The sequence below is a fragment of the Pleurodeles waltl genome, chromosome 10 (assembly GCF_031143425.1).
Source record: "Pleurodeles waltl isolate 20211129_DDA chromosome 10, aPleWal1.hap1.20221129, whole genome shotgun sequence".
NCBI lineage: Eukaryota > Metazoa > Chordata > Amphibia > Caudata > Salamandridae > Pleurodeles > Pleurodeles waltl.
The window spans coordinates 628619-652808 of NC_090449.1; the positions used below are offsets into that span (position 1 = coordinate 628619).

The following is a 24190-nucleotide window of genomic DNA, read 5'->3' on the forward strand; positions in this document are numbered from 1 at the left end:
TGCCGTCCCTCGCACCCGCCGCTCCACGGCGGGTGGGAGATCTTTCTCCTTCCTGGCGGCCAAGACCTGGAACTCCCTCCCCACCAGCCTCAGGACCACCCAGGACCACTCCGCTTTCCGGAGACTCCTAAAGACTTGGCTGTTCGAGCAGCGATAACCCCCCCTTTCCCCCCTAGCGCCTTGAGACCCGCACGGGTGAGTAGCGCGCTTTACAAATGCTAATGATTTGATTTGATTTGATGCCACAGGCAGTGTGAGGTTGGCATGGCACCCTGAGGGGAGTGCCATGTCGACTTAGTCATTTTCTCCCCACCAGTACACACAAGCTGGCAAGCAGTGTGTCTGTGCTGAGTGAGGGGTCCCTAGGGTGGCATAAGACATGCTGCAGCCCTTAGAGACCTTCCCTGGCATCAGGGCCCTTGGTACCAGGGGTACCAGTTACAAGGGACTTACCTGGGTGCCAGGGTTGTGCCAATTGTGGAGACAATGGTACATTTTAGGTGAAAACACTGGTGCTGGGGCCTGGTTAGCAGGGTCCCAGCACACTTCTCAGTCAAGTCAGCATCAGCATCAGGCAAAAAGTGGGGGGTAACTGCAACAGGGAGCCATTTCTTTACACTGACGGTGCTCTGCACACGATGCCACAGCTACATCTTCTGCCTGCTGTGCTCTCCTGAAAACATGAAGGAAATGGTTCCCCTTTCTTCCCGCAGAGCCCAGAGTTCTCATTGTTGAAATTACTATCCATAACCGCGTAGACTACGGTAACACTGCAGTTGGGTGTCCTGGCATGCTGATTAAACGAATGGATTGTGTCCAAAATGCAGATGCTCGGTTTAGCACTGGTTCTCCCCATAGTGTCCTCGGCCTCTCTGGCACTTAAAAAGCTGCATTGGTTACGAGTGGGAAAGAAGATTCTTTTTAAGTCACTTTGTTTTGTTTAAAAGGCTCTACATATGATGGGTGCTATCTACTTGAGAAACAAGCTCAGGAATTGCTATCCAGGTCACGCATTACAATCTGCTGAAGTAGGTCTCCTGTTACAGAAAAAATTCAGACTTTCTCAGGACAAAGGCAGATCATTCTCAATGCAGGCAGAGCCGACATGTGGAATAACTTACCAACTTCACTGTGAAAATCACCTGATTTTCGTCAGTATAGGAAACCTCTTAAATCCTTTCTCTTTACTAGATAATGGTGGGGTTGAGAATGATCGTCTGTACTGGGATGTTCAGTACAGGGACTCCTTTTAGGCAATCGTGCACCTTGGAAATATAATAATTTATAATAATGTGAGAGCGATCTCAGACTGCAGGCTCTTGTAATCTAAACGGAGCAGAGATTTCTGACTGAGATCAGTCCCCCTGGAAGTGACTTGAGACAGTTATTTTTCTTGAGCTGTGTGCCGTGGAGCAGAGGGTGTTGCCTGTGACTGAGGGTGATCTCCTTCAGGGGTGATCCCAGAGTGCAGGCTCTTGTAATGTACCCGGAGCAGAGATTTGACTGTGAAATCAATCACTCTGGAAGTGATTTGAGACAGTTATTTTTCTTGAGCTGTGTGCGTGGAGCAGAGGGTGTTGCCTGTGACTGGGAGGGTAAGCTGCTCTAGGGGTGATCTCAGATTGCAAACTCTTGTCAGGTACTTGAAGTATGGAGCCTTGCCTTTGACTCTGAGGAGGTTCACCTTTAGGTGTGCAAGGATTCCACAGGCTACAGTGGAGTATGTGTCAGAGGGAGCGGCAACTTTGTGGTTGATCTCCTTTAGGAGAAATAGCTGACTTTGGGGTTTAATAACTTGTATTGGTGAGATGCCCGTCGCAGAGAGTACAACCATATTGGGCTCACACTTATGGACAGCATCTGTGGCTCATTTGTAGATCTGGGACAAATGTAGAGCACACAGTGCGCCCTGGGATCTCTCCACACACTGAAAGCCACTGAGAAGAGCAGGCATTGCTTCCTGGGACGGTAGTGTGACATGCGTTGGCTGTTTCGCTCCCTTTGATTTGTTGTTTACATGTTTTGTGTCCTCTTCTTTTGCAGACCGTTGCTCTGGATGGAACCCTCTTCCAAAAGTCTGGTGTGATCTCTGGGGGTGCCAGTGATCTGAAGGCCAAGGCCAGGCGCTGGGACGAGAAGGCAGTGGATAAACTGAAGGAGAAGAAGGAGCGGCTGACGGAGGAGCTTAAGGTGAGGTCTGCGGCAGGGTCAGTTTTCCTCCACTGGGATAGAGAATTGTGCCCTGCTTGGCCTGGGACACCGTGCACCCCTGCCTAGAGTTCATCAGAGCAATATGTAGATTTTAACCTTAACTGTGCCAGTCCTCGGCACACACAACAGTTGTGCATGTGCACTGCAGGCATTTGTGACTGACACACGGAATGGTCTGGATGAGCATGCCTTACCAAGCATGAGTGCTTCACATCGCCAGACTGTGAAGTACAGACTGTGGTGGCAGAAATGATGATTATGGAGGTGATGTTGACTTTTTTTTTTTACCTCCCCTGCCACCGGCCCTTTGTCCGTCCACGTGGGACATAAATGTTACATGCACATACTAGTCTGCATGTGTAAAGGAAGTGTGTGATACATGTATCCTTTCCCACCCCCAGAATCCATTTTGTAATTGCTACATCTAAGTGGTACCTACCACGAAGACTGTGAACAAGCTCAGCTAGCAGATGTGAATTACAGGCCTCCTCATGGACATTCTGGGACTCCTTTGTATAGGCCATTCTTGAGTCAGACCTCTGAAAGGCTGAGTTAGTTTCTCCGGTCCTTTTGTTCACAAAGTGCACCAAAAGTCTCTGCTCCAGAGTTAGTGTATTCACCACCAACTCCCATTGCCAGGTTTGGGACCAGAAACCTGGGATCTTTGACAAACACTGTCAGGAGAGGCCGCCTGGACCCTGTATTGAAGCAGAGATCTGACCGACTGCTCAGGAGGGGCACTGGGGTGCCCTTGCAAGGCAGAAACTCTGCTCAGGAGGGAGGCTGTGAAAGAGCAGGATGAGATAAGCTGAAGATGCCTGTTGTAGCACATGTGAAGGGCCTGCATCACTGAGTGTGAGTCCCAGGAGTCCCCAAAGTCTCTTTGCAGCACAAGCAGACTGTGGGCTCCCTGTTGATAAAGGTACTTCTGTTGCAGCACAGGAGATTCAGAAACCAATGGGGCATTTAGAGAAGCCTAACTAATCTGTGATCCTCACAAATAAGCAGGTGTGCCAGAAGATGTTCATGTTGAGAGAGACCTGCATCAAGATCTAAGCACTTCCTAGTGTTGGGAAGCAATCTTGTTAGCGTGATGGGTTTCCTGCTGTCCCAAGGAAGACCCATTGTATCAATCTGCCAAGCTGCAAACCCCACCATTGCCTTCTCGACTGGTACTGGCATGGCCCCTGCTTACCGGTAGCACTGCACCATCACAACATAGATACTGCTTTCTCACTAGTTGACTGGGCCAGGGTGAGGATCCAGCCCTCTGTGCTCTTTGGTACACACCACTTAGAGTAACACGGTTCTTGTTGAACCATCAGAAAATACACAGGAGCTGCCTGCCCCACTGAACGAGTAAGCTGGTAACAAAAGGTACTATATAACCCATGGAAACCCAGAAACGAGGAATGAAGTCCATGGTGACGGAGAGAGGAGAATCACTCTGACTGAACCAGTACAGTCGGTCACCCAACAAAGACTTCTGAACCCCATATACTTATTGGTAACTATAACACAAGGAGTATCCATATGAGGCTGGTCTTGTGTGTTTTGGACACCTGTGGTGTTACACATTATACTGTGTCCAGGCAACGCTTACTAGTTAGTGTTAGTGTCCAGACAGCCAGGGCTCTCTAGTGGTAGCTGAGGTGAGTAGCTAAGACTCATCTAGGAGGCATGTGAAGCACTTGCAGTACCACAGTAGTCACATAGTAGCATAACACAGATGAAAGAAACCATAGTGTTACAAAAATAAAGGTACTTTATTACAGGAACACCAAACTAGATTACTTTAGGCAAACCCCCTTCTGGAGGTAAGTACACGCAATATATACACAGGTAAGTATTGGGAAATAGCATGCGCCCTACAGAGGGGCCAAACCATATACTAAAAAAGTGGAATGAGAGAATGGGTCCGCACCAGAAAGTAGTTAGTCAAGGGCTGGGAGAGAGTGCAACCCCAAGAGTTGAGTATCTAGAAGATCCCCAGCGACCAGGAGAGGTAAATTACCTGGTCGTCCCATAGGCTAACAAGGGGACTCGTAAATAGAATATTACATATGTAGGGCCAGGTCAGTGGAACTCAACGGTGGATTCTGGATGAAGAAGACCTGCAAAAAAAAGAAAAGGGAACCGAGTCCAGTCCATGCAGGAGTGTCCAGGTGGGGTAGGAGCCAATGCCCACCCTTCTTGTGGGTGAAGATCTGGGTCGATGGTGATGGATGAAGTCCAGCTGCAGAGGAGTCCCTCAAGCCACCTAGGAGCTGTCCCTCATCGCTCACCAGATTACAGATGGGTCAGGAGTACCACCAACAAGTAAATGTAACTGGGGCTGTTGGAGATTTGCAGAGCTGAAGAGGACCAGCAAGGTCCTGGGGACTCCACCCTTGGAGGGGAGTCCAGGCTGACCCTCAGAAAACAGGAGAGCCAGCAGAAGCAATTGGAGCCCCCACAGGCAACCCACTGGCAGCAGCCACGGTAAGTCTCAGTGAGGCCCAGTCAGAGCACCTAAAGAGGTGTCCCAGCAGCAGAGAGGAGACTGTCCTTACAGAGGTAGAGTGCTGGGGGCCTGGGATACTTTGAGCCTGATGATCCCTCTGAGCAGGAGTCAACAAACCTTGGTTTCTGCAACAGTCATGGTGCACACTGATTCTGTCCCAGGGGCAGAGGCAAGGGCAAGGGCTCACTGTCTCCCAAGTTGGACAGAAGCAAGAGAGAACCCAGAGGATCCCTCAAAACTACCACCTGTGTTGGAGCATCTTCGTAGGTCCAGAGGACAGCAGATCCAAGTAGCCGGGGTCGTTGCTGTATGGGCCTGCAGTTGCAGGGGGGTGACTCCCTCACTACGAAGGAGATTCCATCTCAGTTCGTTCGTGCAGCTGAAGTCTTGCCGGACCCAGCAGATGCCATGGAAGTGTTGCAGGTTGCTGATAGGAGCCACGGAAACAATGTCGCAAGGTGAGGTCGTCTCGGGAGTTGCAGTCTTGACGGTTCCTGAAGTGTCCAGTTGCGGTGGCCACTGGAACTGCTTCTGGACTTCACAGGAACCAAACAAGCCTGCAACTCCTGAGACAACCTCGGCAAGCTACCTTGTTTCTCCCACTCCTTTCAGCAATTGCAACATTTCCCCAGCTGTGCATCTTCTGGGGTCGGCAAGACTTCAACTGCACCAAAGAAGCATTAAGGAAGCTCCCTAAGGCACCGACCACCGTCTGCTGGGATCTGCTGCCATCTGGCTCCAGGAAGAATCTCCAACACATGGTGGTGACACGTAGGCTTTCATTATGCTAATGAGACTACAGTATTTGGGCGTCAGAATCACTTGCACTGTAGGGTGCCGAGTCTGAACCCACTCCAGGTGACACCTGTCAGCCTAATCTGGGTTTTGTTTGGCTAACTAGCAATGCCTCATCTCCACCCTAGTGCAGGGATGATTGGGCAGCCGAGCGCATGACACAGTTGACTCCTCCGGGAAATCGTGGTCACTCAGATCTCATCCGTTTCCCTCAGTTACATTAGCCTCACATATACAAGGACCATCAGAGGCAGAATAGAATTCAATAAGGTTTTATTGAAGTAAGCGTATCTTAGATAATAAAGCATGTACTGCAATAACTAGGATGATGAAGCATGACAGGATTAAAATTGTGACAAGGAGAGTAAAACATAAAAATAACGCTACCATATGGTCACTGAGTCGTTAAAATAGTTCCTACTCAGGCTATGTTGGAGCACAGCATGTTAAGCTCTAATTCTGCCCTTCACCTTCCCCTGGGAAGACTGCATCCCACATACCTGAGCAAGAGGCCTGTAGTCTACATAAGCAGCTGCAGTGAAGCAATCAGCATACAGTCGTGGTCATCTGGCTGGAATCTGCCTCTAACGTACATGGGTCAACGTAGTGTTTTTATAATAAAACGGCTGATGTTCCAAGAAACGATCCCTACGTAAGAGTGTGTACGTTTCTATGAACACTAGAAACAAAACGTTACTCCGTTTGCTGGCAACCTATCTTACTGCAGCCTTGAGAAAAGCACAGAGTGAAAGAAATGTCTTGGTTCGATGGCATCTGTCGCTGGAGATACACATGTTGTGCATAGCCCGCCATCTGGTGTTGGGTCGGAGTGTTACAAGTTGTTTTTCTTCGAAGAAGTCTTTCGAGTCACGGGACCGAGTGACGACTCCTCTTCGTCTCCATTGCGCATTGGCGTCGACTCCATCTTCGATTGTTTTCTTTCCGCCATCGGGTTCGGACGTGTTCCTGTCGCTCCGAGTTTCGGAACGGAAAGTTAGCTATCTATCGGAAGATTACGTCGGTATTGTTGTGTTCGGGATCGGCTTAGATTGAATCGACACCGCATCGAAGATTGAAGAGCTCCGGTGCCCTTCGGGGTAGCTTTCGATCCCCCGTCGGGGCCTGGTCGGCCCGACCGCGTGTACAACAACGCTGATGGAACGGACCCCGTTCCGTTTCTGTCCCAAATGCCACAACAAATACCCGTATACAGACCAACATTTGGTCTGTAACCTGTGCCTGTCGCCTGAGCACAGTGAAGAGACCTGCAAGGCCTGTCGTGCGTTCCGGTCCCGAAAGACACTTCGTGACCGTCGAGCCAGAAGACTTCAGATGGCGTCCACGCCGACAGCGCACCGAGAGTTCGAGGAACAAGAGGAAGAAGAAACCTTCTCGATCCACGAATCGGACTCCGAGGAATTCGACGATCCAAGAACTGTGAGTAAGACATCGAAGAAACAAAAGAAAAGTGACAAGGCCCAGGGGACGCCACTGCCACCAGGCCATGGCTCGACCCATAAATTCGGTGACCGACCATCGGCACCGAAAAAGGCCGACACAGTGCCGAGATCGTCCGACTCCGGTCGAGACACCGGCACGCAGCCTTCTCGGGACCGAGAAAGTGCTGCTGAAAAGGATCGACGCCGAGATAGCGGTGCCGAAACGTCTCGACGCCGAGACAGCGGCACCGAGGTAGATCGACGCCGAGAGGTTTCGACTCAAAAAAAGAAGAAGGTCACCTCGGAGCCGAAAAAGCATACAGACAGGGTTTCGGTGCCGAAACGACCCGCAACCGACCCAGTTACCGGTTCCTATTCAGAGGAGCAGTCCTTGTCCTCTCAGATGCGAAAGCATAGATTTGAGGAAGAGTTGCAATCCACCGAAGTGGACCATACGCAGAAACGTATTTTCATACAGGAAGGAACAGGGAAAATAAGCACCCTTCCCCCTATTAGGAGAAAAAGGAGACTGGAGTTTCAGACAGACCAAGCACCACAAACAAAAATGGTGAAAAAGGTAACTCCGCCACCCTCTCCTCCACCTGTAACTAACGTTTCGCCAGCACAAACTCCATCACATTCCCCGGCTCACACCACCGTGAGCCAAGGTGACCAGGACCAAGACGCTTGGGACTTATACGACGCCCCAGTGTCGGACAACAGTCCAGAGGCGTATCCCACAAAGCCCTCACCACCAGAAGACAGCACAGCTTATTCACAAGTGGTGGCTAGAGCGGCAGAGTTCCACAACGTAAACCTCCACTCAGAACCAGTCGAGGATGACTTCTTATTCAACACCCTCTCATCCACCCACAGCTCATACCAAAGCCTGCCTATGCTCCCAGGAATGCTTCGGCACGCAAAGGAAATCTTCAAGGAGCCGGTCAAGAGTAGGGCAATCACACCAAGGGTTGAAAAGAAATACAAAGCGCCTCCCACAGACCCTGTTTTCATCACCACACAGCTGCCACCAGATTCTGTCGTAGTAGGAGCAGCTCGCAAGAGAGCCAACTCCCACACATCTGGGGATGCACCACCCCCAGATAAAGAGAGCCGCAAGTTCGATGCAGCCGGAAAGAGAGTCGCAGTACAAGCTGCAAACCAGTGGCGCATCGCTAACTCTCAAGCACTACTTGCGCGCTATGACAGAGCCCATTGGGACGAGATGCAACACCTCATTGAGCATCTACCCAAGGAACTACAAAAGAGGGCGAAACAGGTGGTTGAGGAAGGACAGAACATATCTAATAATCAGATACGCTCCTCTATGGACGCAGCAGACACAGCTGCAAGGACAATTAACACATCTGTGACTATAAGAAGGCACGCATGGCTACGAACGTCTGGTTTTAAACCAGAGATACAGCAGGCAGTGCTCAATATGCCCTTCAATGAGAAACAACTGTTCGGACCAGAGGTGGACACGGCAATTGAGAAACTGAAAAAGGACACTGACCCTGCTAAAGCCATGGGCGCACTCTACTCCCCGCAGAGCAGAGGCACTTACAGCACCTTCCGCAAGACAACCTTTAGAGGGGGGTTTCGGGGTCAGGCCACACAAGCCAGCACCTCACAGGCACACCGTCCAGCTACCAGGGACAGTACAGGGGAGGTTTTAGGGGCCAATATAGAGGGGAACAATTCCCTAGGAATAGGGGAAAATTTCAAAGCCCCAAAACCCCTACAACCAAGCAGTGACTCACATGTCACTCATCCCCTCCACACAACACCAGTGGGGGGAAGAATAGGTCATTACTACCAAGCATGGAAAGAAATAACTACAGACACTTGGGTCTTAGCAATTATCCAACATGGTTATTGCATAGAATTTCTACAAATCCCTCCAAACATACCACCAAAAGCACAGAATTTATCGAAACAACATTCCGACCTTCTAGAAATAGAAGTCCAAGCATTATTGCAAAAGAACGCAATAGAACTAGTACCAGAAACACAAATAAACACAGGAGTTTATTCACTCTACTTCTTAATACCAAAAAAGGACAAAACACTGAGACCAATCCTAGACCTCAGAATACTAAACACCTACATCAAATCAGATCACTTTCACATGGTCACGCTACAAGAAGTGTTACCATTGCTAAAACTACAGGACTACATGACAACCTTAGACCTCAAAGACGCGTATTTCCATATACCAATACATCAGTCGCACAGGAAATACCTAAGGTTTGTATTCAAAGGAATACATTACCAATTCAAAGTATTGCCGTTTGGTTTAACAACCGCACCAAGAGTCTTTACAAAATGTCTAGCAGTAGTGGCTGCACACATCAGAAGGCAGCAAATACACGTATTCCCGTATCTAGACGACTCGCTAATCAAGACCAACTCACTGACAAGGTGCTCACACCACACAAATCAGGTCATACAAAACCTCTACAAACTTGGTTTCACTGTCAACTTTGCAAAATCACACATTCTGCCTTGCAAGGTACAACAATACCTAGGAGCCATAATAGACACAACAAAAGGACTAGCCACTCCAAGTCCACAAAGAATTCAAAATTTCAACAATATCATACGACGCATGTACCCAACACAAAAAGTACAAGCAAAGATGATATTACAACTCCTAGGCATGATGTCCTCATGCATAGCCATTGTCCCAAACGCAAGACTGCACATGAGGCCCTAACAACAGTGCCTAGCATCACAGTGGTCTCAAGCACAGGGTCACCTTATAGATCTGGTGTTAATAGACCGCCTAACATACCTCTCGCTTCTATGGTGGAACAGTATAAATTTAAACAAAGGGCGGCCTTTCCAAGACCCAGTGCCACAATACGTAATAACGACAGATGCTTCCATGACGGGGTGGGGAGCACACCTCGATCAACACAGCATACAAGGACAATGGAACGTTCATCAAAAAAAACTGCATATAAATCGCCTAGAACTGCTAGCAGTTTTTCAAGCACTAAAGGCTTTCCAACCAATCATAACTCACAAATGCATTCTTGTCAAAACAGACAACATGACAACAATGTATTATCTAAACAAACAGGGGGGGACACACTCAACGCAGTTGAACCTTCTAGCACAGAAGATATGGCGATGGGCAATTCACAACCACATTCGCCTAATAGCACAGTTTATTCCAGGGATCCAGAATCAACTTGCAGACAACCTCTCTCGAGATCACCAACAAGTCCACGAATGGGAAATTCACCCCCAAATTCTAAACACTTACTTCAGACTTTGGGGAACGCCTCAAATAGACTTGTTTGCAACAAAAGAGAACGCAAAATGCCAAAACTTCGCATCCAGATACCCACACAGGCAGTCCCAGGGCAATGCCCTATGGATGAACTGGTCAGGGATATTTGCATACGCTTTTCCCCCTCTCCCTCTCCTTCCTTATCTAGTAAACAAATTGAGTCAAAACAAACTCAAACTCATATTGATAGCACCAACTTGGGCAAGGCAACCCTGGTACACAACACTGCTAGACCTATCAGTAGTACCCCACATCAAATTGCCCAACAGGCCAGATCTGTTAACACAACACAACCAACAGATCAGGCATCCAGATCCAGCATCGCTGAATCTAGCAATCTGGCTCCTGAAATCCTAGAATTCGGACACTTAGAACTTACCCAAGAATGTATGGAAGTCATAAAGCAAGCCAGAAGGCCATCCACTAGGCACTGCTATGCAAGCAAATGGAAGAGGTTTGTTTGCTACTGCCATCATAATCAGATCCAACCATTACACTCATCTCCAAAGGATGTAGTGGGTTACTTGCTACACTTACAAAAATCTAACCTAGCTTTCTCTTCCATTAAAATACACCTTGCGGCAATATCTGCATACCTGCAGGTTACCTATTCAACTTCACTATATAGGATACCAGTCATTAAAGCATTTATGGAAGGCCTTAAAAGAATTATACCACCAAGGACACCACCCGTTCCTTCATGGAACCTCAATGTTGTCCTAACAAGACTCCTGGGTCCACCTTTCGAACCCATGCACTCTTGCGAAATACAGTTCCTAACCTGGAAAGTTGCATTTCTCATCGCCATCACATCTCTACGAAGAGTAAGCGAAATTCAAGCGTTTACAATACAAGAACCTTTTATCCAACTACACAAAAATAAGGTAGTCCTAAGGACTAATCCTAAATTTTTACCAAAGGTTATTTCACCGTTCCACCTAAATCAAACGGTAGAACTACCAGTGTTCTTCCCACAGCCAGATTCCGTAGCTGAGAGGGCACTACATACATTAGATGTCAAAAGAGCATTAATGTACTACATTGACAGAACAAAAAACATCAGGAAAACTAAACAACTATTTATTGCATTCCAAAAACCTCATGCAGGAAACCCAATATCAAAACAAGGTATAGCCAGATGGATAGTTAAGTGCATCCAAATCTGCTACCTTAAAGCAAAAAGGGAGCTGCCCATTACACCAAGGGCACACTCAACCAGAAAGAAAGGTGCTACCATGGCCTTTCTAGGAAATATTCCAATGAACGAAATATGTAAGGCAGCCACATGGTCTACGCCTCACACGTTCACCAAGCACTACTGTATAGACGTGCTATCCGCACAACAAGCCACAGTAGGTCAAGCCGTGTTAAGAACGTTATTTCAGACTACTTCCACTCCTACAGGCTGAGCCACCGCTTTTGGGGAGATAACTGCTTACTAGTCTATGCACAACATGTGTATCTGCAGCTACACATGCCACCGAACTGAAAATGTCACTTACCGAGTGTACATCTGTTCGTGGCATCAGTCGCTGAAGATTCACATGTGCCCACCCGCCTCCCCGGGAGCCTGTAGCAGTTCGGAAGTTAGCTTAAGCTTTGTACATTTGTAAATATATTATTTAAACCTTTAATAGGTACATACTTAGTCACTCCATTGCATGGGCACTGTTACTACAACACAACTCCTACCTCACCCTCTGCGGGGAAAACAATTGAAGATGGAGTCGACGCCCATGCGCAATGGAGACGAAGAGGAGTCGTCACTCGGTCCCGTGACTCGAAAGACTTCTTCGAAGAAAAACAACTTGTAACACTCCGACCCAACACCAGATGGCGGGCTATGCACAACATGTGAATCTTCAGCGACTGATGCCACGAACAGATGTACACTGGGTAAGTGACATTTTCATTTAAGAACGCGGTGCTGGCCTAGGCAAAGAACAGCTAGATAGAGAAAATAAAACGACCGCAAATGTGACTATTGTTAAAATAATAATGAATACAATATCTCTAGGTTTAAGTGCACAGCGGCAGCCCTAGTTCGCTAAACTAACATGTATGAAGCTATAACTAAAATGGCTACACGATCGATCTGAGTGTTTCCCTTGGTCCTCTCTACCTGCTGTCCAACTTGAGAGATGGTGAACCCTTGCCTCTGCTTGGGGGATAGTACTCCTGTGCAAGCAGCAACCGAGGCTTGTAGACTTCTACTCCAACGGATCTCCCGACTCCCAAGTAGCCCCGTCCTCCAGCACTTCATCCTTGCAAGGACAGTCTCTCCTCTGCTGCTCCAGCGATGCGGGACTCCTCTCCAGCGTGCTGACTGGGCCTCACTGCAACTTACTGTGCCTGCTGCCAGTGTGCTGCCTGTGAGGGCTGCAACAGCTTCTGCTGTTTCCTGACTACTTCTGCTGACTCCTGACTGCTGTGAGTCAGCCCGGACCCTGCTGGTCCTCTTCTTCCCAGCAAATCTTCTTTTGCTCCAACTTGAATTTGCCAACGCTTGTTGGTGGTCCTCCTGACCACTGACAATCTGCTACTGGTGTGGGATATCATCTGCACGACTGCGACAACTTCTCTGCAGCTCCTGGACTTCTCTTCTCCCCCCATCGAACCGGATCTTCATCCACAGAAGTGTGGGTAGTGGCTCCTGCCCCATCTGGACTTAGTCCCCTTGTTTGTCTTTGGGAAAACAAGGTACTTACCTCTACTCTCCTCTTCACTGGGGGTCACCCAGGTACTCACCTCTTAGGGTCCTGAGTTCCTCCATCTCCCCTATAACTACTCCACTACCTTGGGTGGGGACTTCACTTCGCATTCCACTGTTTTGTATATGGTTTGGCCTCCCTATAGGGCCATAACAATTTTTCACAAATTTTTACCAGTGCTTGTTATTCCTATATGCTAATTCCTAATAATTGCCTATATATAGTGTGTACTTACCTCCATTTGCGGGGACTGCCTGTAAGTAATCTAGTTCAGTGTTGCTGTTATAAAGTACCTTTATTTTTTTAACACTGTGTGGTTCCTTTCATGTGTGATCAGTTGCTGTGTGACTGCTGTGGTATTGCAGGTGCTTTACACTCCTAGATAAGTCCCGACTGCTCACCACAGCTACCTCTAGAGAGCCCTTGCTTCCTAGGCACTGTCTGCATTCACTAATTGGGGTTGCCTGGACCTGGCATAAGGTGCCAACACCATAGGTGTCCACCACACACCAGACCAGCTTCCTGCACTCCCCTCAAAAGTATTTTTTAAGAATAGTCCTGTTCAGCTCCTGGTACATTAGATGTCAGGATGTGTGTTGTGTAGTATATTCAGTGTGTGGGATGTTATGTTTTTTTATTTGTTAACTCACACAGCTCCTTTCTAGAGTTTGTGTGCTCTTGTAGCAGTTTGAGTGTTGTTGTCTGTAGGAAAGTTACTCTTTTTGGCACCTTATCCCTGCTTTTTGCCTGTTCATCAGTGTGTTTACACTGTTTTCACTGAGCTTGTGTGCTGCAGTAGGACTTTCAGCATTGCCCTTCACAGTACTCGAGTTCTCTTTGACATAAAGTCAAAGTTGTCTCTTCCCGTTGTACCTAGTTGCCTTCCTTGATGTAATGTTGAGAGGTGAGTCCTATTGAGTATGGGTTGGCGTGGTTGGTTGATGGATTGTAGTAGGTGGTGCCTGTCCTGCTGCGTCTCCGTCTCGGTCTCTGTCCCCGTGACTCTCTGATCCCCTCTTGTGAAGATTATTTTGTTCTGCTCAGCGAGGGTCCCACTTCCATCTTTCTGCGTGGGACTGCTGCACAATCTCCCAGACCCTCTTAGGAATCTCTTCTCTTGTGTGCTATTCTGCTGTGGGAAAGGTGGTGTATACCGAACGTCACACCCAGAAATGTTGACTTTTTTGACCTGTTGATCTGCCCAGCACTTCCACATCTAACACCCTGAATCTGCCTTTTTACCCTCTTGCTTTGTTTATTGTGTCAATAAATACATTGTTGGATCAAGTATTGGCTTTGAAGTCTACAGGCTTTGTGTTATTTCATGTGTTTTGAAGTGTCCTTAGTCCGTGTAGGGTTTTCCTGTTGTAGTGAGCGGAGAGCTACAGCATCTGGTTTGACAGGACCTAGAAAAATAATTGGTTGGGATGGTCACTGACCTTCTGCTCATGAGGATTTGAAATGGGAGGTACTGTCTTTGTTGTTGGCTGCTAGTAGTGTGCAGGAGCGTTTCTGATCCACTGACTGCATTCTCATAATATGTTGATTTTTGTCTCTAGGAACAAATGAAAGCCAAGCGCAAGGAGGCAGAGCTGCGGCAGGTGCAATCTCAGGCACACGGCCTGCAAATGAGGCTTAAGTACTCTCAGAGCGACCTGGAGCAGACAAAAACTCGACACCTGGCACTAAACATGCAGGTACCATCAGCGCTAAGAACTTTCCCAGCATTGATCTCTGTCTGTCTGTTGGTTCATAATGTTGCTAACTTTCACTCTACTCTGTTGTACTCTTACCTGCTAGGTAGGGGGCACCATGCCAGGGGTTCCTGGGGGACCCTGGTCTGTAATCTTACTGTGGCACGCTGAGCGAGCAATGTGTACGCAGTACTCATGTGGAAGCTGCTGTGTGTGTATGCAGGGCTCTAGTAAACGCAGGAACATCCTGAGCAGTCCTTGTTCTCCAGTACTGGATCTTTCATACATTCACATGCTTGAATCATCCCCCTCGTCGAGGTGGGAGTCCCACAGTATCTTTTAATATAGCAGTAGGTGTGAGCTACCTTAGACCATAGTGGCAGCGGACAGTCGCTGTCATAGCCTATCTATGTTCTTTTTTTAATTGTTTTTTAAAAGAACCAAACTTGAACTACAACCAGTCAGGCGCCAGCACCCTCTAGAATACTCCCAACAGAGGCTGATTCCCTCAGATGTTCTACCAAACGTCGCATGAAGGGAGTCTCTCTGAGCTCTGCTCAAACTTTACTCTTTCTCAGTGAACTCACCAGATTACTTTTCAGAATCTACAGATTTAGAGTGGACAGCATGTCCTAACTAACCAAGAAAGGGCTTTTCAGAACCTGTGACACCTGTGGGAAGAAAATACTTCATATTGATGACCCACACAAGAAGTGTATAAACTGCCTCCATCCGGAACACAAATTGAGAGATTGAAAAATCTGCCGCACATTTACGCAATAAGGCAGACTCTTACTATACCTGCAAAAACAAAAAGCAAAAGAGTGCCTCTCTTCTGATGAGTGCTGCCTCTTCACAGGCCTCTCACTCCCTAAAAAGGCCTAAATCAAAGCAGAAACCCGCCTCAGAACGACCTGAAAAGGTTCTTAAAAAATCTAAATTTACATCACCTGGGCACAAAAAGAGCCATGAAGATCTGCCCCATCTTTAAAAAAGCTGCCAAAGGCCTCTGAAAAGGTTCACTCTGAGCCTTCTACTCTGTCTATAAAGAAAGCACCTCCAGAAAGTGCTTCACAAGCCTTACAGTCGACAACTAAGCTGAAGAAACTCCCATTGGAATCTGATAAAATAACCTCATTAAGAGCTCTGTCAACGATGACCGCGTCTCCAGATAACCCTCAGTCTACGGATGAGGAAAGGGAGGAGTTAGAGGTACCGGATATTACAACACAGCTTAATAAGTGGGGTGACTATTTAATACCCACTCCATCCCCACCTCTCGCGCGCCAGGGGATATAGGCGGGTTCCATAATTTGATGGAGAGCAGCAAAACGTTTATAGTTAACCCTCCTCACAAAGGAAACAGACTTCTTTCTCCACGATTCCAAAGAGACAGCTAAGAAGTCGTGAGAGCTACCCTGAGTCCAGACTTCAGATGGCAGGGAGGTCTTAAATACATGAAAAACCCGGCCTCAGTACCTGCACAGATACCATGCTTGGAGAAAAAAAAAGCCTCAGGAGATTCTCCAAACATGTTTGATTGGACATCCAAAACCAGGCTCCGTGGTATCACAGGCGGCACATCGTCGTTCAAAGAATCCCTCCATACCAATCTCTTCTCTTTATGGTCTCGATAACATTGATACGTTCTCCACTGTGGCAGACATGACAGTCAAAGCAATAAATTCATTGGCCATTTTGGACCATTATGGCCACCAAATGTGGTCCGATATGTCTACATATACCGACCTCCTACCTGAAGAGTCTAAAGTGGAGGCTAAACAGATTCTCCAACCCGGGCAATGGAGAGCAGCAGAAATCGACTGCCATCGACATTTCACTAACGAGATTCAGACAGGTGGCAGGAGCTGCAGTTTTATACAGACAGAGATACTTAATATCTACTTCCTTCAGGCCAGAGATGCACACAGTATCCTGCATATGTCATAGGACGGTGAATACCTCTTCGGTGAATACGTGGATGAAGCTTTACCGTCCATCAAGGCGGACGCAGATGCAGCAGAAATCTCTGGACATGTTTCAATAGAGGAAGATGAGCATGCTCATCCATCAAACAGCAATGTCAATCAGGATAGACATCCTGTCGACCATAATATGTGCAACAACAGCCGTGCAGATGACCTATTCTCCAAATTAGACATTTCGCCGAGTGATACTAGCAAGAGTGAGGGTAGACCCCACCAATAGACCCCGTAATTTTAAATGTAAATGCTTCTGCATGTGGTGTGTGTAGGAAAGAACCCTCTTTCTTGGCATGGTTAGTCCCATTTACTGCCTGATGTCAGTGTGTTTGACTGTTCACTGGGATCCTGCTAACCAGGACCCCAGTGACTATGCTCTCTCCCTTCTAAATTGGTAACTGTACCTTTTTTCTCCCCACACTTGACATACTGGTCCCCCCGTAGTGTATGGTACCTAGGGGTACCCAGGGCATTAGGGTACCTGGGGAACCCTATGGGCTGCAGCAGTTATTCTCCCACCCATAGGGAGCCTATGCAAAGCATTCTGCAGGCCTGTCATTGCAGTCGTTTTCACTACAGGTCACTGCACCAGGTCACTATAAGTCACCCCTATGGTAAGCTCTCTCAGCCCAGAGGGCAGGGCGCAGGTACCTGTGTGTGAGGACACCCCTGCACTAGCGGAGGTGCCCCCACAAACTCCATGCACATTTTCCTGGACATTTTGAGTACCATTTTACATGTGTACTGGACATAGGTCACTATACTGTCTAGCCACATAATGGAAACTCTGAACCTCGGCATGTTTTATATTAAGCATTTCAAAATCATTCCCCAATACTGTTTCAGGTATTGGAAGTATGATTCTATGCACTGTGGGGGCTCCTAAGAGGACCCCAGCATTACTACCACAGCCCAGCTGCTGCCACCCCTTAAAGTTTTCTGCCCTCCTGCTGCTTGATTTGATCAAGCCCAGGAAGGCAGAACAAAGGCATTTATTTGGGAGAGGGCGGTAACACCCTTTCCCTTTGGAAATAGGTGTGACTGGCTTGGGTGGGGTAGCCTCCCAAAGCCACTGGCATGCTTTGAAAGGCGCACTTGGTGCTCTCCGTGCAAAAACCAGTCCACACCGATTCAGAGACCTCCAGTCCCTGCTCTGGTGTGAAACAAACAATGGAAAGGGGAGTGACTACTCCCTTGTCCATCACCACCCCAGGGTTGGTGCTCAGAACGCCTCCAGAGGGTCTCTGGGTACTGCAATCTTGTCTACCAAGTTGGTAGGGACGCGTGGGAGTACCTGAGTGGCCAGGCAGGTGACGTCGGAGCCCCCTCCTGATAGGGGCTTACCTGACTAGGTAAAAAACAAAAACAATGAAGCTTTAGGGAAAGCCCTGATAAGAGTACAGTGGGCAATGGTTTGTGAAACTGGTCGCAGTGCTTGATGGTATTTCAGATCTGAGTGTCAGGGTGGCATTTACACCATCAAATGTTGTGATAGATGGTGTGTTTTGGGAAAAACGGAACCGTTGAACGGGGCTCCCAATACTGCTATGCCTAATAAATGTGGCTCACTTAGTAACTGTTGGCAGGTCTAATTTTCTTCCATCAGTTACTAGAGCAAGGCATATTACAGCTCGAAATGTTGTGTAATGTTATTCAAAGGAAAGGTTGGAAGTATTGTCTGCCTGGCGGACAAGCTTATTATCTTTGGCCCTCGTCTTACTCTCAGACAACAGGCCTTCTCCATCTATGCACCCAGGACCTTGAACTCCATCCTAGTATCCATCAGGAGTGCCCCCGCGCTGCTTGGATATAGGTGACAGCTACACCACTACACAGTAACCAGCGGATGGCGACACTTTCAATCACATTTTGAGTATATCTAAATGTGCCTTTCACCTTGTCCAGTGCTCTGCAGACTTTCAGCTGGGTGTGTGCTGTGCAGATAACAAATATTTACACACATACATGCAAATATGCAAGTAGTTAAGATAAAAATAGTCAAGGAAGAATTGTTTGGGAGTGTGGGCAGAATACCTACCTAGATCTGCGCATTGGTTCTAGCCATAGTGGCCAGAGGCTGGAAATTGCAGGAAAAGCTACGACTTGTAAGGGTGACGCAGAGTGCAGTGCATGCGCTTCTGACTCGTGCTGCTGATTATAAAGCTGGACAGGAGTCTGAGATAAGAGCTTTAAGAGGTGTAGACTCTTGTAGGAAGTTGGCTCTGTATGTGCTATTTCAAAGTAAGGAATAGCATGCACAGAGTCCAAGGGTTCCCCTTAGAGGTAAGATAGTGGCAAAAAGAGATAATACTAATGCTTTATTTTGTGGTAGTGTGGTCGAGCAGTAGGCTTATCCAAGGAGTAGTGTTAAGCATTTGTTGTACATACACACAGGCAATAAATGAGGAACACACACTCAGAAACAATTCCAGGCCAATAGGTTTTTGTTATAGAAAAATATATTTTCTTAGTTTATTTTAAGAACCACAGGTTCAAATTCTACATGTAATATCTCATTTGAAAGGTATTGCAGGTAAGTACTTTAGGAACTTTGAATAATTACAGTAGCATATATACTTTTCACATAAAACACAAATAGCTGTTTTAAAAGTGGACACAGTGCAATTTTCACAGTTCCTGGGGGAGGTAAAGTATTGTTAGGTTTTGCAGGTAAGTAAACCACCTACGGGGTTAAGATTGGGGTCCAAGGTAGCCCACCGTTGGGGGTTCAGAGCAACCCCAAAGTCACCACACCAGCAGCTCAGGGCCGGTCAGGTGCAGAGTTCAAAGTGGTGCCCAAAACGCATAGGCTTCAATGGAGAGAAGGGGGTGCCCCGGTTCCAGTCTGCCAGCAGGTAAGTACCCGCGTCTTCGAAGGGCAGACCAGGGGGGTTTTGTAGGGCACCGTGGGGGACACAAGTCCACACAAAAAGTACACCCTCAGCAGCGCGGGGGCGGCCGGGTGCAGTGTAGAAACAAGCGTCTGGTTTCCAATGGGAGTCAATGGGAGACCAAGGGGTCTCTTCAGCGGTGCAGGCAGGCAAGGGGGGGGGGCTCCTCGGGATAGCCACCACCTGGGCAAGGGAGAGGGCCTCCTGGGGGTCACTCCTGCACTGGAGTTCTGATCCTTCAGGTGCTGGGGGCTGCGGGTGCAGGGTCTTTTCCAGCCGTCGGGATTTTAGAGTCAGGCAGTCGCGGTCAGGGGGAGCCTGGGGATTCCCTCTGCAGGCGTCGCTGTGGGGGATCAGGGGGGACAACTTTGGTTACTCACAGTCTCTGAGTCGCCGGAGGGTCCTCCCTGAGGTGTTGGTTCTCCACCAGTCGAGTCGGGGTCGCCGGGTGCAGTGTTGCAAGTCTCACGCTTCTTGCGGGGAGTTGCAGGGGTCTTTAAATCTGCTCCTCTGAAACAAAGTTGCAGTCTTTTTGGAGCAGGGCCGCTGTCCTCGGGAGTTTCTTGTCTTTCTTGAAGCAGGGCAGTCCTCTGAGTACACCCTCAGCAGCGCGGGGGCGGCCGGGTGCAGTGTGCAAACACGCGTCGGGTTTCCAATAGTTTTCAATGAGAGACCAAGGGGTCTCTTCAGCGGTGCAGGCATGCAAGGGGGGGGCTCCTCGGTGTAGCCACCACCTGGGCAAGGGAGAGGGCCTCCTGGGGGGGTCACTCCTGCACTGGAGTTCCGATCCTTCCGGTCCTGGGGGCTGCGGGTGCAGGGTCTTTTCCAGGCGTCGGGATTTCAGAGTCAGGCAGTCGCGGTCAGGGGGAGTGTAGGAGGCTGGACTGGCTTGTAGTGAGTACCAAGGGGTACTTGTACCTTGCACCAGGCCCAGTTATCCCTTATTAGTGTATAGGGTGTCTAGCAGCTTAGGCTCATAGATAATGGTAGCTTAGCAGAGCAGCTTAGGCTGAACTAGGAGACGGGTGAAGCTACTACAGTACCACCTAGTGCCATATGCACAATATCATAAGAAAACACAATACACAGTTATACTAAAAATAAAGGTACTTTATTTTTATGACAATATGCCAAAGTATCTTAGAGTGTACCCTCAGTGAGAGGATAGGAAATATACACAAGATATATATACACAATAGCAAAAATATGCAGTATAGTCTTAGAAAACAGTGCAAACAATGTATAGTTACAATAGGATGCAATGGGGAAACATAGGGATAGGGGCAACACAAACCATATACTCCAAAAGTGGAATGCGAACCACGAATGGACCCCAAACCTATGTGACCTTGTAGAGGGTCGCTGGGACTATTAGAAAATAGTGAGAGTTAGAAAAATAACCCTCCCCAAGACCCTGAAAAGTGAGTGCAAAGTGCACTAAAGTTCCCCTAAGGACAAAGAAGTCGTGTTAGAGGAATAATGCAGGAAAGACACAAACCAACAATGCAACAACGCTGGATTTCCAATCTGGGGTACCTGTGGAACAAGGGGACCAAGTCCAAAAGTCACAAGCAAGTCGGAGATGGGCAGATGCCCAGGAAATGCCAGCTGCGGGTGCAAAGAAGCTTCTACTGGACAGAAGAAGCTGCGGTTTCTGCAGGAACGCAAAGGGCTAGAGACTTCCCCTTTGGAGAACGGATCCCTCTCGCCTTGTAGAGTCGTGCAGAAGTGTTTTCCCGCTGAAAGAACGCCAACAAGCCTTGCTAGCTGCAAATTGTGCGGTTAGCGTTTTTGGATGCTGCTGTGGCCCAGGAGGGACCAGGAGGTCGCAAATTGGACCAGGAGGTAGAGGGGACGTCGAGCAAGACAAGGAGCCCTCTTAGCAGCAGGTAGCACCCGGGGAAGTGCCAGAAACAGGCACTACGAGGATGCGTGAAACGGTGCTCACCCGAAGTCGCACAAAGAAGTCCCACGTCGCCGGAGAACAACTTAGGAGGTAGTGCAATGCAGGTTAGAGTGCCGTGGACCCAGGCTGGACTGTGCACAAAGGATTTCCGCCGGAAGTGCACGGAGGCCGGAGTAGCTGCAAAAGTCGCGGTTCCCAGCAATGCAGTCTAGCGAGGTGAGGCAAGGACTTACCTCCACCAAACTTGGACTGAAGAGTCACTGGACTGTGGGGGTCACTTGGACAGAGTTGCTAGATTCGAGGGACCTCGCTCGTCGTGCTGAGAGGAGACCCAAGGGACCGGTAATGCAGCTTTTTGGTGCCTGCGGTTGCAGGGGGAAGATTCCGTCGACCCACGGGAGATTTCTTCGGAGCTTCTAGTGCAGAGAGGAGGCAGACTACCCCCACAGCATGCACCACCAGGAAAACAGTCGAGAAGGCGGCAGGATCAGCGTTACAGAGTTGCAGTAGTCGTCTTTGCTACTATGTTGCAGGTTTGCAGGCTTCCAGCGCGGTCAGCAGTCGATTCCTTGGCAGAAGGTGAAGAGAGAGATGCAGAGGAACTTGGATGAGCTCTTGCATTCGTTATCTAAAGTTTCCCCAGAGACAGAGACCCTAAATAGCCAGAAAAGAGGGTTTGGCTACTTAGGAGAGAGGATAGGCTAGCAACACCTGAAGGAGCCTATCACAAGGAGTCTCCGACGTCACCTGGTGGCACTGGCCACTCAGAGCAGTCCAGTGTGCCAGCAGCACCTCTGTTTACAAGATGGCAGAGGTCTGGAGCACACTGGAGGAGCTCTGGACACCTCCCAGGGGAGGTGCAGGTCAGGGGAGTGGTCACTCCCCTTTCCTTTGTCCAGTTTCGCGCCAGAGCAGGGCTAAGGGGTCCCCTGAACCGGTGTAGACTGGCTTATGCAGAACTGGGCACATCTGTGCCCAAGAAAGCATTTCCAGAGGCTGGGGGAGGCTACTCCTCCCCTGCCTTCACACCATTTTCCAAAGGGAGAGGGTGTCACACCCTCTCTCAGAGGAAGTTCTTTGTTCTGCCATCCTGGGCCAGGCCTGGCTGGACCCCAGGAGGGCAGATGCCTGTCTGAGGGGTTGGCAGCAGCAGCAGCTGCAGTGAAACCCCAGGAAGGGCAGTTTGGCAGTACCATGGTCTGTGCTACAGACCACTGGGATCATGGGATTGTGCCAACTATGCCAGGATGGCATAGAGGGGGCAATTCCATGATCATAGACATGTTACATGGCCATATTCGGAGTTACCATTGTGAAGCTACATATAGGTAGTGACCTATATGTAGTGCACGCGTGTAATGGTGTCCCCGCACTCACAAAGTCAGGGAAATTGGCCCTGAACAATGTGGGGGCCCCTTGGCTAGTGCCAGGGTGCCCTCACACTAAGTAACTTTGCACCTAACCTTTACCAGGTAAAGGTTAGACATATAGGTGACTTATAAGTTACTTAAGTGCAGTGTAAAATGGCTGTGAAATAACGTGGACGTTATTTCACTCAGGCTGCAGTGGCAGGCCTGTGTAAGAATTGTCAAAGCTCCCTATGGGTGGCAAAAGAAATGCTGCAGCCCATAGGGATCTCCTGGAACCCCAATACCCTGGGTACCTCAGTACCATATACTAGGGAATTATAAGGGTGTTCCAGTAAGCCAATGTAAATTGGTAAAATTGGTCACTAGCCTGTTAGTGACAATTTGAAAGAAATGAGAGAGCATAACCACTGAGGTTCTGGTTAGCAGAGCCTCAGTGAGACAGTTAGGCACCACACAGGGAACACATACATATAGGCCACAAACTTATGAGCACTGGGGTCCTGACTAGCAGGGTCCCAGTGACACATAACAAACATACTGAAAACATATGGTTTTCACTATGAGCACTGGGCCCTGGCTAGCAGGATCCCAGTGAGACAGTGAAAACACCCTGACATACACTCACAAACAGGCCAAAAGTGGGGGTAACAAGGCTAGAAAGAGGCTACTTTCTCACAGGGAGCCTCAGGATTCCCTCTGCAGGCGTCGCTGTGGGGGCTCAGGGGGGACAACTTTGGTTACTCACAGTCTCAGAGTCGCCTGGGGGTCCTCCCTGTAGCGTTGTTTCTTCACCATTCGAGTCGGGGTCGCCGGGTGCAGTGTTGCAAGTCTCAAGCTTCTTGCGGGGATTGCAGGGGTCTTTAAATCTGCTCCTCTGGATACAAAGTTGCAGTCTTTGTTGAACAGGGCCGCTGTTCTCAGGAGTTTCTTGGTCTCTTAGAAGCAGGGCAGTCCTCTGAAGATTCAGGGGTCGCTGGTCCTGGGGAAAGCATCGCTGGAGCAGTTTTCTTCTGAAGGCAGGAGACAGGCCGGTAGGACTGGGGCCAAAGCAGTTGGTGTCTTCTTTCTTCTTCTGCAGGGGTTTTTCAGCTCAGCAGTCCTCTTCTTCTGTAAGTTGCAGGAATCTAAATTCTTAGGTTCAGGGGAGCCCTTAAATACTAAATTTAAGGCCGTGTTTAGGTCTGGGGGGTTAGTAGCCAATGGCTTCTAGCCCTGAGGGTGGGTACACCCTCTTTGTGCCTCCTCCCAAGGGGAGGGGGTCACATTCCTATCCCTATTGGGGGAATCCTCCATCTGCAAGATGGAGGATTTCTAAAAGTTAGTAACTTCAGCTCAGGACACCTTAGGGGCTGTCCTGACTGGCCAGTGACTCCTCCTTGTTGTTCTC

The 24190-nt window shown here is 48.7% G+C and overlaps 1 protein-coding gene across 1 annotated transcript in view; it reads left to right on the forward strand.

Moving 5' to 3' along the window:
* The window catches only part of SMC1A (structural maintenance of chromosomes 1A), a 205068-nt gene that overhangs the window by 119066 nt on the left and 61812 nt on the right, over positions 1-24190 (forward strand). The window contains exons 12-13 of the mRNA XM_069209287.1: positions 2044-2190; positions 14520-14657. Coding sequence (XP_069065388.1) covers positions 2044-2190; positions 14520-14657 — 285 coding nt within the window. The remainder of the gene's footprint in view (positions 1-2043; positions 2191-14519; positions 14658-24190) is intronic.